Source organism: Sorex fumeus, unplaced genomic scaffold (assembly GCF_029834395.1).
Source record: "Sorex fumeus unplaced genomic scaffold, SorFum_2.1 ptg000073l, whole genome shotgun sequence".
Taxonomy (NCBI): Eukaryota; Metazoa; Chordata; class Mammalia; order Eulipotyphla; family Soricidae; genus Sorex; species Sorex fumeus.
This window is the reverse complement of record NW_026606130.1, coordinates 12871626-12886513: the sequence shown is the minus strand read 5'-3', so window position 1 is coordinate 12886513 and position 14888 is coordinate 12871626. Positions and strand designations below refer to the sequence as shown.

General features: G+C 38.4%; 1 protein-coding gene across 1 annotated transcript; it reads left to right on the top strand.

Annotated features, from left to right (window-relative positions):
* The first annotated feature begins 13586 nt into the window (after positions 1–13586).
* Positions 13587–14603, top strand: LOC130038230 (60S ribosomal protein L39-like). The gene is made up of 2 exons (XM_056130158.1): positions 13587–13646; positions 14502–14603. The coding sequence occupies exons 1-2, from the start codon at positions 13587–13589 to the stop codon at positions 14601–14603; spliced, it is 162 nt and encodes a 53-aa protein (XP_055986133.1).
* The last annotated feature ends 285 nt before the right edge of the window (positions 14604–14888 follow it).

The following is a 14888-nucleotide window of genomic DNA, read 5'->3' as shown; positions in this document are numbered from 1 at the left end:
CCTTTACTTGTTTTCATCACGCAATTCTTATCTTTTGATATCAAAAATAGAAAAAAAAGCACTTGGCAACAAAAAAGTAAAACACCTCCACCAACAAAATAAAAGAGATAAATAGAGGCATCCTTTTCTTGTTGTTGGTTTACTCTAATGTATCTGTTTGTAGTTTTCCAATACCTTTTGTTTTGAATCATGATGAGATACAGAGTTACAAAACTGATCATAGTTGGGTTTCAGTTATACAGTGTTCCAACAACCATCCCTCCACCAGTGTATAATTCCCACCACCAATGTCCCCAGTTTCCCTCCTGCCACCCTCCCATAGACTATCTCTTCAGCAGGCACTTTTGTTCTTTCTCTCTCTTTCTCTCTCTGTCTCTCTCTCCCCTATTGGGCATTGTGGTTTATAATACAGCTACTGAGAGGTTATCATGTCTGTTCCTTTACTTGTTTTCAGCACGCAGTTCTCATCACAAGTGATAATTTCCAACTATCTTTGTCGTGGTGGTACCTTATATACCCCAAATACGTCCAACCCCGAGATTTTGAGCCAGGCTTCCAACCGTGTATCAGTTATCCTTGCTCCTGTTTTTAATGTCCTTGGGTATTGGTCTCATATTATTTTTATATCCCACAAATGAGTCCAATAATTCTCTGTCTATCCCTCTCTTTCTGACTCATTTCACTTAGCACCGTATTCTCCAGTTTCATCTGTTTGCAAGAAAAATCTCATAAATTTATTTTTCCTAACAGCTATATAGTATTCCATTGTGGTTTAACTGTTCCATAGTCTCTTTACCCAGTCATCTACCACGAGCCCACAACAAGATTTAACTACAAACCTTCCCTCTAAGTTCAGGGACCAACGGTTGCCTGCTCTCGCCACTTCTATTCAATATAGTACTGGAGGTACTTGCTGCAGCAATTAGGCAAGAAAAAGATATCAAAGAATTCCAGCCAGCAATGAAAGAAGTTAAGCTTTCACTATTTGCTGATGACATGGTGCTCTATTTTTTTTTTTTTTGCTTTTGGGTCACACCCGACAATACACGGGGGTTCCTCCTGGCTATGAGCTCAGGAATCACCCCTGGCGGTGCTCAGAGGACCATATGGGATTCTGGGAATTGAACCTGGGTTGGGCGCGTGCAAGACAAACGCCCTACCCACTGTGCTATTGCTTCAGCCCCATGATGCTCTACTTAGAGAATCATAAAGACTCCACAAAAAAGCTCCTAGGAACAATAGGAGTATGGTAGAGTAGTAGGTTAGAAAATCACTATATCACTGTCATCCCATTATTCATTAATCTGCTTGAGCGGGCAACAGTAACATCTGCATTTGTCTTGGCCCTGAGATTTTAGCAACCTCTCCTTACTCGTCCTTCCCAATGGTGCTGCATTGGGGTCTCTTTCAGTGTCTGGGGAAAGAGACACATCATTATTATTGTTTTTGGTATATTGAATATGCCACAGGAGCTTACCAGGCACTGCCATGTGGGCAGGATACTCTCAGGAGCTGGCTGGGTTTTCCCAGAAGTAAAACTAGACTATAAAAGGTCTTCCAGGAGCTTTCTTTTATAGTCTCTAGATCTTGGCCATTGATGGGATTTCATGGCACCAGGGGCAGTTTGTGGGTGTAATTGTCTAGCTACTGGAAAATGGGGAATCTGGGTGGAGGAGGCCCAGCCTAATCCGAACAGTCTTGGAGATGTCAGCCACGGGACCCACACACCTAGGTTCCTCTGCCGGTTCCTACATGCTTGAGGCTCGTCCAAGCATGTGGAGAGTGTCCCTGAGCATGCTTGTGGCTGAGTATCAGAGGTCTTTGGCTGCCAGCAGAGGAAACCAGGCGCATGGGTCCCAGGCTGTAGAATGGCTAGAGCTGAAGACAGAATCAGTGAGCTTGAAGATGAGCTGCAGAAATCTACAGGAAACAACAAACAATGGGAAAAGATCTCAAAATACCTCAAAGGTGATTCAGAGACCTAGGGTATGATTCCAAGAGGGAAAATATTAGAATATCAGAGTACCAGAAGGACAGGGAGGCAACCCCAATGAAAAAGCCACGGTCAAAAAAATCATTGCTGAAAAGTTCCCAGAGTTAGAGAATGCAGGAATCCAGATGCAAAGAGCCAGAAGGGTGGCAGCTAAAAGAGTCCCTAAATGAAACACTTCAATGCATATCATAGTCAGAATGATGGATGCTGCAGATAGAGACACAATACTGCAATGGGTTTTATAGAGCTCTCCAAGCCTGCTTCAATCGGGGCTGAGCATCCTACACCCAGGTCCTCCATCTTCCAGTAGGCAGGGGTCACACCCACCAACTGACCCCCAGCGCCGTGTAATCCCATCAACGGCCAAGATGCAGAGACTATAAAACCCAGCTCCCGGAAGCATGCAGCCACATTTGCATTCTTACTTTGGACACCCTGGCAGCTACCGAATGTAACCTGCCCACACGGCAGAGTCTGGCAAACTCCCGGTGGCATACCCAATGTGCCAAATACCAGTAACAACGATGGGTCCCATACTTCTAACCCTGAAAGAGCCATGAATATGGCACTTTTTAAAAATCTCAGGGCTAGGATGAAGGAGATGTTACTGGGGCCTGCTCGAGGCAATCTACGAACAACAGGATGATCATGATCGTGATCGTGAATAATGATACAAGTTGTAAACATTGACTTCTCTCCATTCTTACAGAACAAAAATTCAGTCAAACTTTTGAGAATGATTTCAGCAATAGGTGTTCCAAGAGTTTGTGTTTGCTTAAAAAATAAAATTTTCTGTACCAATATTATGGAGATTTTTGTCATAATTTTATTAAATATTACTAAATCCTTTACCTGCATGTATAGATATCACACTATTTTAGCGTCTTTATGTAGTGCTGGATTATATCAATTCATATATTTTGTGTATTTGGCACATTGCTTCTTCTATGGAATAAAGATCACCTGGTCATGATTCGTGAATCTTTTATCATATGAGGGCTTTGCAATCATTGTTCTTCTGTTTTGATAGGTGATTTTCTGTTTGTGTATGCAATGTCCATATCTACATTAGGTATAGGATTATGTTGACTTCATATCATATGTTTGGAAGTCTTCCTTCAGTCAGGTTTTCTTTAATTTTTCAGGATAGAGTTTAGGTTATCTTTGAAATTTTGCTAGAGGGCCTGGAGTGATATTACAGTGGGTAAAGTGTTTGCTTTGCATGCATCCAACCTGGATTCAATCCCTGAAATCCCATATGGTCTCCTGAGTACCACCAGGGTTAATTCCTCAATCCAAAGCTAGGAGTAACCCCTGAACATCGCAGGGTGTGACCAAAATAGCAAAAAAACCAAACAATAAAAAACAAAGTTTGGGGCTGGAGCAATAGAACAGCCAGTAGGGCGTTTGCCTTGCATGTGGCCAACCAGGGATCAATTCCCAATGTCCCATATGGTTTCCTAAGCACCGCTTGGAGTAATTCATGAGTGCAAAGCCAGGTGTAATCCCTGTGCATTGCCAGGTGTTACTCAAAAGAAAAAAAAAACAAAAAACAAAAACAAAGTTTGATAGAATTTTGTTATGAAAACTCTGGTACCTTTCTTGTAAAGTTCTACCAGTGCCTTACATATATTGATATTAATCACTTGTCAGATGGGTTTTAGGTAAATAATTGTACCAAACATTTGGTTTTCTGTATCCTGGTTCACCATTTCCTTTGAGGTTCATAAGCTTCTTAGTTTAATATGGTCGCATTTTTCTTTGCTCCCACTTGCTTGGTTAGTGTTGTTTCTTATGTGAAGATGCCATCAATGTCATGGAGAATTCTGCTTACATTTTCCTCAATTAACCTTATGGATTCAGGTCTGATATTGAGGTCTTTAATCCACCTTGATTTTACTTTTGTGCCTGGTATTAGAAAGAGGTATAAGGTTTTTTTTTGCATGCAGCTACCCAATATCAAATCAGTGTTACATGGGCTCTGTTTTGTTGGATAGAGTATGTGCCACACCAGCAGTGCTCAAAGGTGTTCTATGAAACATCTGACAATGCTCAGCGACCTCCACAGTTAGCAATACTCAGGAAACCTTGTGGTTCTAGGGACAGAACATGAGTTGCTGTACTATCTCTAGTCCCTTTTCCAAGCATTTGTGAAACTGTTATTTAATTTCCTTGTTGAATAAGTCATGCTGCTTAACCTATGTATGCTCAAGGTATTTCAAGATTTGTTTTTATTGTTTATTTCTTATTTTATACCATAGTGTTTATAAATGAAAATTTATATTATTTAAATATTTTAATCTATTGAAACATTTATGTGTTCCAGTATCTGTCTGTTTTTGTGTATTCAGTTTTTGGGAACTCGTGTATCTTGTTTATTAATACTATTGTCTAAAACTTGTTTATTTGGTAAATGTTGGAATCCCTTTATACCTTTCATTTCTATCAATGTCATACTATAATTATTTTGGGAACAGTTTTATATGTTATAATGCAATTCTATTTTGTGCATATTTTAGTGAACTTTGAATATTCCCAATAGACTTACGATATTTTCATCATTTTAGAACAAACTCCTTTTATCCTGTTACCTTTTCTAGCTTCATTTTTTATTTTTAATAAATGTAGGAATATTGCTATTTGTTCAGCCATTGATTAAGCTGATTGTTGAATTCCATTTTAACATAAGAGTACAACTGCATTTTAACTTTCACAATTGCTTTTCATGTTATTTTTCATCTCTTTACTTCAAACCTTTGGATAGATCTACTCTGAAGTAGTCTTTACTTCAAGAGAATTTTGGTAGCTTTAAAAAAATCCAAAGTCATGCACCTTGCTGTAAAATTAATGGATGTGGAGAGAATCTAGAGTGAAATTAGCCATATGACAGGAACAGACTCATAATTATCTCTCTCATATGTGGAACATACAGGGAACTAATAAGGGAATATCAAATGTCCAATGGTAATTTAAATGAAGATCAAGAGAACTGGTTCTCAGTAGAAAGCTTGGCACTGAGATAGTGTTGAGTATGTTACAGAAGAGAACACTAGGATAATTGGAGAGGGGAAAAGTGTTTGCAAAAGAGGCAGGCTAGGGGTGATAGGGAAACCTGGGACATTGGGGAGAGTAGTGGGTACTGGTAAAGGTATTAGTGCTAGCACAATATATTCCTGTAATTAATCATAAATATTTTTTAACTTTGTCATTTATTGTTATTCAATAAAACAAAACAAAACACCATAAAAACCTCAAAAAAGAAAGACAATTACCTCTTATGAAATTCCTTGAGACAAAAGATAGTAATTTGTCTTAAGGAAATCTGCGATTTTTTAAAAAAAATTTATTAGTGAAATACCATGAGATGCAGTTGTAGACTTACAGATTTTTGTGCTTGGGTTTCAGTTATAGAATGATTGAGTAACCATCTCTCCACCAGTGCCCATTTTCCACCACCAATGATCCAATATCCCTCCTACCCCCCATCCCCCCATCCCACCCCACCTCTGTGGAAGGGCATTCCGTTTTGTTCTCTCTCTACTTTTGGGTTCTGTGGTTTGCAAAAGAGGCATAGAGTGGCAATCATGTTCAATCTATATTCTACTTTCAGCATGCATCTCCAATCCTGGGAGGATCATCACAACACCCTTTATTTGGTGCTCCTTTCTCTATCTGAGCTGACTTTTCCCCTAGCATGGGTGGCTGGCCTCCAAGCCATGGAGTGAACCTCCTGGTACTTATCTAGGCTATTCTTGGTTGTTATTCTCCTAGTTTGTGACTTTATATTCCCCAGATGAATGCGATCTTTCTATGCCTTTCCTTCTCTTTATGACTCATGTCACTTAGCATACTTACCATGTAGTACCACTTGTATGTAAATTTCATGACTCATCTTTTATAACAGCTGCATAGTACTTCATTGTATGGATGTACCAAGTTTTCATTAACCTGACATCTGTTTTCGGGCACTCTGGTTTTTCCAGAATTTGGCTATTGTGAACAGTGCAGCAATGAACATAGAAGTTCAAAAGTCATTTTGACTGTACTTTTTTGACTCTCCGGGATATATTCCCAAGAGTGGTATTGCTGGATCAAATGGGAACTCAATTTCTAATTTTTTGAGAATCGACCATACTGTTTTCCAAAAGGGCTGAACCAGTCGTCATTCCCACCAGCAATGAAGGAGGGTCCCTTTCTGTTAGGGGTTGGTTGTGTTTATGAGTGTTTTCCTTCTTATCTTAAAGTAACCCCTTTACTACTTCTTTTAGATTTGGTTTTGAGTCTATGAAGTTCCTGAGCTGTTGTTTATCTAGAAAATGGTGTATCACATTTGAGTGAGAGTTTAGCTGGATAAAGTATTCATAGTGAGGCATTCATTTCATTGAGTTTTTTTCACTATATCCCAGCATTTTCTTCGGGCTTGGAGGGTTTCCTCTCATAAGTCTGCTGTAAATCTAAGGGGTGTCCTTTGTATTTGATTTCCTTCTTCGACCTTGCTGCTTGCAGTATTGTGTCTCTATCCACAAAATCCATCATTCTTACTATGATATGCCTTATATTGTTTTTACTAGGGTCTCTTTTGTCTGACACCATTCTGGCTCCTTGAATCTGAATGTCTGCATTCTTTAACTCTAGGAACTTTCAGCAATGATTCCTTTGATTTTGGCTTTTTCATTGGGGCTGCCTCCCTGTCCTTCTGTTACTCTGATGATTGTAATGTTGCTCCTCTTTTTGTCATCCCTAGATCTCTAATTATCCTTAGATCTATTTTGATGTCTTTCCCCAATTTTTGTTGTTCTCTATGCAATTTCTGTTGCTCATCTTCAGGCTTACTGATCCCGTCTTCATCTTTATTCATCATACTGCTGAGGGCACCTATTGAGCTTTTAATTTCGTCTACCAAGTCCTTTATTTGTGACACTTCTTTTTGTAGCTTTTTAATTTCTGCTCTCATTTCTTCCTCTATTTTCTCCACTGCTGTTCTACTGTTTCTTTCATTTCTTCCTTTAGTTTTCTGGATATATCCCCATTGATTCTTTGAGTAGTCTTCGTTTCGTCTTGGAATTCCTTATTGGAAAGAGAATATTTGTGGTTAATCCCAGTAGAGGATTCGGGAATCTTTTCTTCGTCCTCTCCTTGTAGTGAAGATTTGTGCTGTTAAAAACTTAACCATCTGAAAATTTGTACAAACTAAAAGTCAGAAAAACTCACATAAATGAATAACTAAATATATTATAGTAAATAAATAGTAAATAAAAGAAAGAGGGACAATATTTAATGAAGCAAAATGAAAAAGATTCAGAATGTAATATACTTAGTAGTAATTTTAGCTAATTTTTATCCCAAAACTTTGGTGATTAATGGGAAGTAGCATGAGATAGGCAACACTATAAGGAAAAATGGCACCAAGAATTCCATGTAGAGAACACATTATAGGGCCCAATAATAGTGCACGTCTCATGTGTTCTACGTATTTGATTTGAATTGCTGGTGCTAATAAACTCTTCATCCAACAAAACTATATCTTCTGAAAACTGAATAAGAAATAAGAAATTTGGGGCTGGAGCGATAGCACAGCAGTAGGGCGTTTGCCTTGCATGCAGCCAACATGGCCGACTCAAGATCAATTCCTCCACCCCTCTCAGAGAGCCAGGCAAGCTACCGAGAGTATCTCGCCCACATGGCAGAGCCTGGCAAGCTCACAGTAACAACAAAATCTCACAGTGGAGACGTTACTGGGCCCGCTCAAGAAAATTGAAGAACAATGGGAGGACAGTGTCAGTGTCAGTGTCAGTGTCAGACAATACCATATAAAGAAAACAGAGCCTGATTATAGAGGCTAACCCTACAGTCAACACTGAATACTCAACATTTTAAAGCTTATAATTTATACAAATTAATGTGCCACCAGTGCTGTGTTATCCCATCAATGGCCAAGACTCAGAGACTATAAAACACAGCTGCCACAAGAGAACAGTGCAGAGTCTCCTGCCCCCATGCCTGGCTGTCCTCACCAGTGCCCCTTGGAGCAGGACGGGTTGAGTTTCCCTCCCTGTCCTGAGCTGAGCCCCGGCAGCTGAAGACCTCCAGAACCAGCTGCAACCATGCTTAAGACCATTCTCCACACGTTCGGAAGAGCCTCATGCATGAAGGAACCAACAGAGGAACCCATGGTTTAGATCTCCAAGCCTGCTTGGATTGGGATTGTTCCTCCTCCACCAAGATCCCCAATCTTCCAGTAGCTAGGTGTTACACCCACCAACAGGCCCCAGCGCCATATTATCCCATCAATGGCCAAGCCCCAGGGACTATAAAATCCAACGCTGGAAGCAACCTCTTATTATCTAGTTCTCGCTCTTAGAGAACCTGGCAGGCTACCGACTATATCCTGCCCACACGGTAGAGTCTGGCAAGCTCCCTGTGTCATATTCGATATGCCAAAACCCAATAACAATGATGGGTCTCATTCCCCTGACCTTGAAGGAGCCTCCAATGTGGCACTTGTGAAAATATCAGGGCTAGGACGAATGAAGACATTACTGCTGCCTGCTCAAGGAAATCGATGAACAACGGGATGACAGTGATACAGTGAAGGTCCTAGAATGTGTCTCAGAACACAATGAAATTAAATTAGAAATGAAAACATTAGGAAAGAAAAGCAACAAATTTCTAATTTTGATACTTGAATAAAATCTAATCTAGATTACAATAAATATGGCAAATATTTAATGCCATACTGTTGGCCATTCTTCATCTATTATAAGGTTTTTATCTCTGTTTTAATGGATAAGCATTCATAGAAATACATAAATATGCATGTTAATGTTTTAATAAAACTCCTATCACAAAATGAAGCAAGTACTTCCATTGGTGTTTCAACGCCATCTCAGCATTACTTAGATGTGTTTTACTATCAGGAATAATGAAATGATTACAGTAAAATCTTTATATCTTCGAGTTAAGGAGAACTATATGTGATAAATAGCTGGGAATACTTGAGAAAAATCTTGAAGCACACTAATGGTTTATTTATGACTTCAGTAGCACTCTATACAATAGAGATCTCTATACAAACATGGATGCTACTATAAAAATATTTACTTTACCTTAAGTGTATGTATTATTTTTCCTGTATGCTACATTGTATTTCTAAAGTAAAATTTATTAGAAAAATGGTCATGGAAATAAAATGACATTAAATGCTTATCATCTACTATTCTTTGGATATTTAAAACTAACTCTCAATATTCCCTTTCCTGTGTACTCACAGCAGAAGTTTGCATTTAAAAATCTGAAAGGAATAAAAAAGAAAAACATACAAGTAATTTAGAGGCAGGGCAATTAAACTTCATATAATTTGACTTTTCTTATAAAGAAATCGTTGTAGGTCTCTTGAAAGACACGATTTGTAGTCTAGACAATTTTTGGAATGAGTTCGATCCTGACACTTACTAGAGAAATGTGGATTAACAATAGTATTCAACCACAGTTGGCTTTATTTTCTGCATTTTTAAAATGTAGCTTTATTTTATGTAGTAAACAATATATCTCTGACAATTCTTTCCTAGTCATTTATTTCTTCATTAGGATTATTAAATTAAATTTGGCAAGATTTACCTTACTGTATAATGTATGCGTGTAAGGAAATTGGTTAGATATGGGTAGAACCTCAATGCCATTGTCCATGAGAAATAGTTTAGAAAATTCCAGAATGATTAAGATACACTCTGGGAAACATGAAGTGAAATAATATGGAGACGATAATAAGAGGTTAGCACATAAGAAATGCATGAGTATTAATTATATCAGTACTCAATGTTGAGTCATGGAATATGGAAGACTGAGCAGAGAGTAAAACATGATGCGATATACACTGAGTTTACAAGCAAACTACAGAGAATTATAAAGTAATACTTCTATTACTGTAATAATTGTCAAGTTTGGCTTAGGTAGCTGAATCTACCACAGATGTAACATCAGTTTTTGAATTTGATGTGCTCTACTATTTTTACATGAAGTTCATTTATTAACAAAAAATAATTTTAAGAGTCTTGTTCATAGACAATGGCCATGCTGATCCCCCTTTCTGTTGGTGCTTTCCAAGGAATAGGTGTTGAGGTTCTTAATACATGATTACTTAACTGGACATCTTGAATCTAATTTTCATAAAGACATTCATTCCTTTTAAAAATACAAGGTCAAAACGATAGTACCACAAAATATACACGTAGAGCACTTGCCTTTCACATGGTCAACTCGAATTTGATATCCAACATGCCATAGATCCCCAGAGCTCCATCAAGAATGATCTTCTAGCTAGACCCAGGAGTAAGTGTGAGCACTGACAGGTTTGGCTCCAAAAACTGAAAAAAAAAGTATGTCACAATTGTAGACAGAAATGATAGCATGGCAGGTAGGAAAGGCACTTGCCTTTCACATGATTAACCCAGGTTATATTCCTAGAACCTCTATTTGTACCCTGAGCACTGCCAGGAGTGATCTCTGAGGGCAGAATCTGGAGTAAACCACGAACACTTCTAGGTGTGTCCCCTCCCAGAGCACCCCCACAAAAAATAAATAAAGACAAAAGAAAATAAAAAAAAAACAAGAAAGTCACATCAGAATCCCTTTATATAAATTTTTTGGATGTTATTGAACATTTAATCCAGTTTAGAAAGGACTAGAAGTGATACAGTAGTTGTGGGGAGAAGGTATAAGAGGATAATTGAACAATATAATCACATCTTGAAAGTCTTCATAATACATAATGTTAATTACCGAATACTTTTTTAAAAAGGCTTTAATCTCTCTCTGTCTCTCTCTTTTATTAGTGAAACACCATGAGGTACGGTTGTAGACTCACAAACTTTCATGCTTGCGTTTCAATTATACAATGATTGAGTACCCATCCCTCCACCAGTGCACATTCTCCACCACCAATGATCCCAGTAGCACTCCCACCCACCACCCAATCCCCCCCACTACACCCTGCTCCTGTGGCAGGGCATTCCCTTTTGCTCTCTCTTTCCTTTAGGGTGTTGTAGTTTGCAATAGAGGTAATTACCGAATATTTTTATTCTTTTTGGTCTGGGGATACATTCTCCAAGTTTCAGGGTCACACTTGGTGGGGCTCAAAGGACCATATGGGGTACTGGTCAAACTACATGTGAGGAAAATGCCCTACCTGTGTACTATTGTTCTAGCCCCAACCAAAGATTTTTAAGAATGTAAATTGCATAGTTAAATATTTCATTTGTAATTAAATTTGTCATAATGAGATAACTGTGCATTCACAAGGAACTAAAAAAATATCTGGAGAGATTATGTGTAACTTTTCCATTTAAAAGATAGTGTCTTTATAAATTCATAAGACTTCATATATAAAAGTCTTCATAAATTGCCTTAATCTTAGCAATATTGAACAACTTTTAATGGATTTGATAATTGAAATTGTCTCTGGGTTTTATAGTCTCTGAGTCTTGGCCGTTGGTTGATGGGATTACACGGCGCCAGGGGGCCAGTTGCCAGAGACTATAAAACCCAGCTCCCGGAAGCATGCAGCCGCATTCGCGGCCATGCGACATCTTATCATCTCATTCCTACCTTGGACAAAGTGGCAGAATATAACCTGCCCAGAAGGAAGAGTCTGGCAAACTCCCCGTGGTGTACCCAATATGCCAAATACCAGTAACAATGAAGAGTCTCATTCTCCTAACTCTGAAAGAGCATTGAATATGGCACTTCTTTTAAAAAAAATCTCAGGGCTAGGATGAAGGAGACGTTACTGGGGCCTGCTCAGGGCAATCGACGAATAACAGGATGGTCGTGATCGTGATAATTGAAATGAAATGCCTAATACTGTGTTTTGCTTATATTCTGATTGGCTATTTTTGAGTCTTATTCAGTCAATGTAGCACTGTAGTACTGCTCTCTCATTTTTCATCTATTTGGTCAAGCAGGCACGAGTAATGTCTCTATTGTGAGACTTGTTACTGTTTTTGGAATATCGAATATGTAATGGGTAGCTTTCCAGGCTTGCCGTGTGGGCAGGATATTCTCCGTAGCTCGCTGGGCTCTTAGAGAGGGGCGGATGATCAAACTTAGGTTGGCTGCGTGCCAGGCAAACACCCTACCCACTATAATAATTGTTACATATGTGATTTTCAAAAATTTTTCTTAGCCTGTTGCTTTACTTTTATTACCCTTAATCCCTATGGTAATCAGGGACATTTAGAAGAAATATATGAAAGGATATAATGACATACGTTTTTCATCCATATTATAAAAAAGTAAACAAATGTTAAATACAACATACATTATTTTCAAAACCAGAATAAAAAACCAAATTGCAGTAATCATGTGTAATATGTTAGTTAGTAGTCTAATTCTAAAAGCAAGAAGAAAATAGAATGACATTTACAAGCATTATTGAATGTAAAGAAACTCCAGTCAGAATCTTCCCTGCAATGTCTCACTCAGAGACTTAAGAGGGATAAAAACATTCTCAGACAAATAGCAGCTGAGGATATTTATGCAATCTGAACCATATCTGGCAGGAATACTAAATAAAAATAACTTTTTAAAAATCAAAGATTAAATGGCATAATCATCCAAATACCTCAGAAGCACGTGGAAACAAATACTTTTATATCAGTGCTTTCTCTATATGTCATAAAAATACTTCATGAAAAGGCAAAGAGTGGCTAAATGGATCATGAAACAAACTTATACTTCTGTTGCTTTTAAGTGACACACAGAAACTAATATGGTATGCACAGACTCAGCATGAGAGGTAAAACAATCTTCTGAAGTAATGGCAGGCTTATGAAAGCAGAACAGTCACACTGGATTCTGACCAAAGTCTAAGCTACATAAATTAATTTGAGTTAGGGATGGACATTCATTACTGGTTAAGGGACTGATATATCAAGAAGATTTAAGTCTCATCAAAATATTTTCAGTGAATGAGAGGGCAGCATGTTTTACAAAGCAACTGCTAATATTATCTGAGAAGATAAATTGATGGCAACATAATTATACTGGGAAACTTGAACATACCATTCTGAACTTTGGAAATGTTGATCATATAGAGTATCAATACATAAATGAGAGCCCTAAAGGAGGAATTAGAAGATCTTGGCCTAATAATAACTCCTTTAAATGCTGCAGCACACATTAGGCATTCTCTAAGGTAGATAACCAAATGGAAAACAATTCAAATAAGATAAAATCACAAATAACAATAATATTAAGTATTGTCCCATATCACAAAATCATAAAAGCATAAATTGATCATAGAAATACAGTTGTGGAATGTTCTAACAGTTGGTAATGCACCGAAAAGCGAATTGGATCAATGAAAAAGAAAAAAATACTTTTAGAAAAATTTGAATTATAGCACAAATATTGGAACTTATGGGTTTCAATATATGGGAAGTTCATAGCAATTCAAACTCAGATCAGAGAGCGGTAAGAACTAAAATCAATGACTTAACTTCAGATTTAGGAAACAAGAGAGAACAAATTAATATCAAAGTAAAAATATGATTTTCTTTCCTCCGCCATCGTTGTGGTATGAACATGGCGAAGCGCCATGTCTTCTCACAAGACTTTCAGGATCATGTGGTTCCTGGCCAAAAACCCAAAGCAACCAGTGCTGGTGCAGAAGTGGTGAGAAAGGGACCCTCCTTCACTGCTGGCGGGAATGGCGACTGGTTCAGCCCTTTTGGAAAACAGTATGGACGATTCTCAAAAATTAGAAAACGAGCTCCCATTTGACCCAGCAATACCATTCCTGGGAATATATCCCAGAGAGGCAAAAATGTATAGTCGAAGTGACATCTGCACTTGTTTGTTCATTGCAGCACTCTTTACAATAGCCAGAAACTGGAAGAAACCTGAATGCCCAAGAACAGATGACTGTTTAAAGAAACTTTGGTACATCTACACAATGGAATACTATGTAGCTGTTAGAAAAGATGAAGTGATGAAATTTACATACAAGTGGTATATGGAAAGTATCATGTTAATCGAAATGACTCAGAAAGAAAGGGATAGAAATAGAAAGATTGCATTCATCTGGGGAACATAAAGTAACAAAATAGGAGACTAACACCCAAGAATGGCCGAGATTAGTACCAGGAATTTTGCTCCATGGCTTGGAGGCCAGCCACACGTGCTAGGGGAAAAGGGAGCTCAGATAGAGAAGGGAGCACCAAATAAAGGGTGTTGGGAGGATCCTCCCAGGATGGTAGAAGCATACTGAAAGTAGACTATAGACCAAACATGATTGCCACCCATTGCCTCTTTTGCAAGCAACAACACCCAAGAGGAGAGAGAGAACAAAAGGGAATGCCCTGCCACAGAGGCAGGCTGTGATGGGGGGGATGGGTGGTGGGAGGGATACTGGGATCCCTGGTGGTGGGAAATGGGCACTGGTGGAGGGATGTGTGTTTGATCTTTGTATAATTGAAACCCTAGCACAAAAATTTGTAAGTCTAAAAAAAAGCAGAATTGGCCTATCCCTCAATGGATTAGTATGAAAACTGGTAAAAAGATCAGGTACAACTCCAAGAGGAGGCACTGGGGAAGGACCAAACTGGGTCTGTAAGGAAAGTCTTAGGAGTCGTATGTGCATTTGCTGTGATGTGCTGCTAGTATCTTGAACACAGCACGCAGAAAGACACCACAAGTCTGAAGTCATGTTTCTTTGATTAGGAAATCTGTTCATCTTCTCTAGCTTCTGTACTTTGTTGCTAATCTGGTAATAAATCTTGTGATACTGTGAAAAAATAAAGTAAAAAGATGAAGAGAAATAGCAGAAATCACTGTAGCACTCTAGCACTATAGCACTATTCTCCCGTTGTTCAACGATTTGCTCCAGCGGGCACCAGTA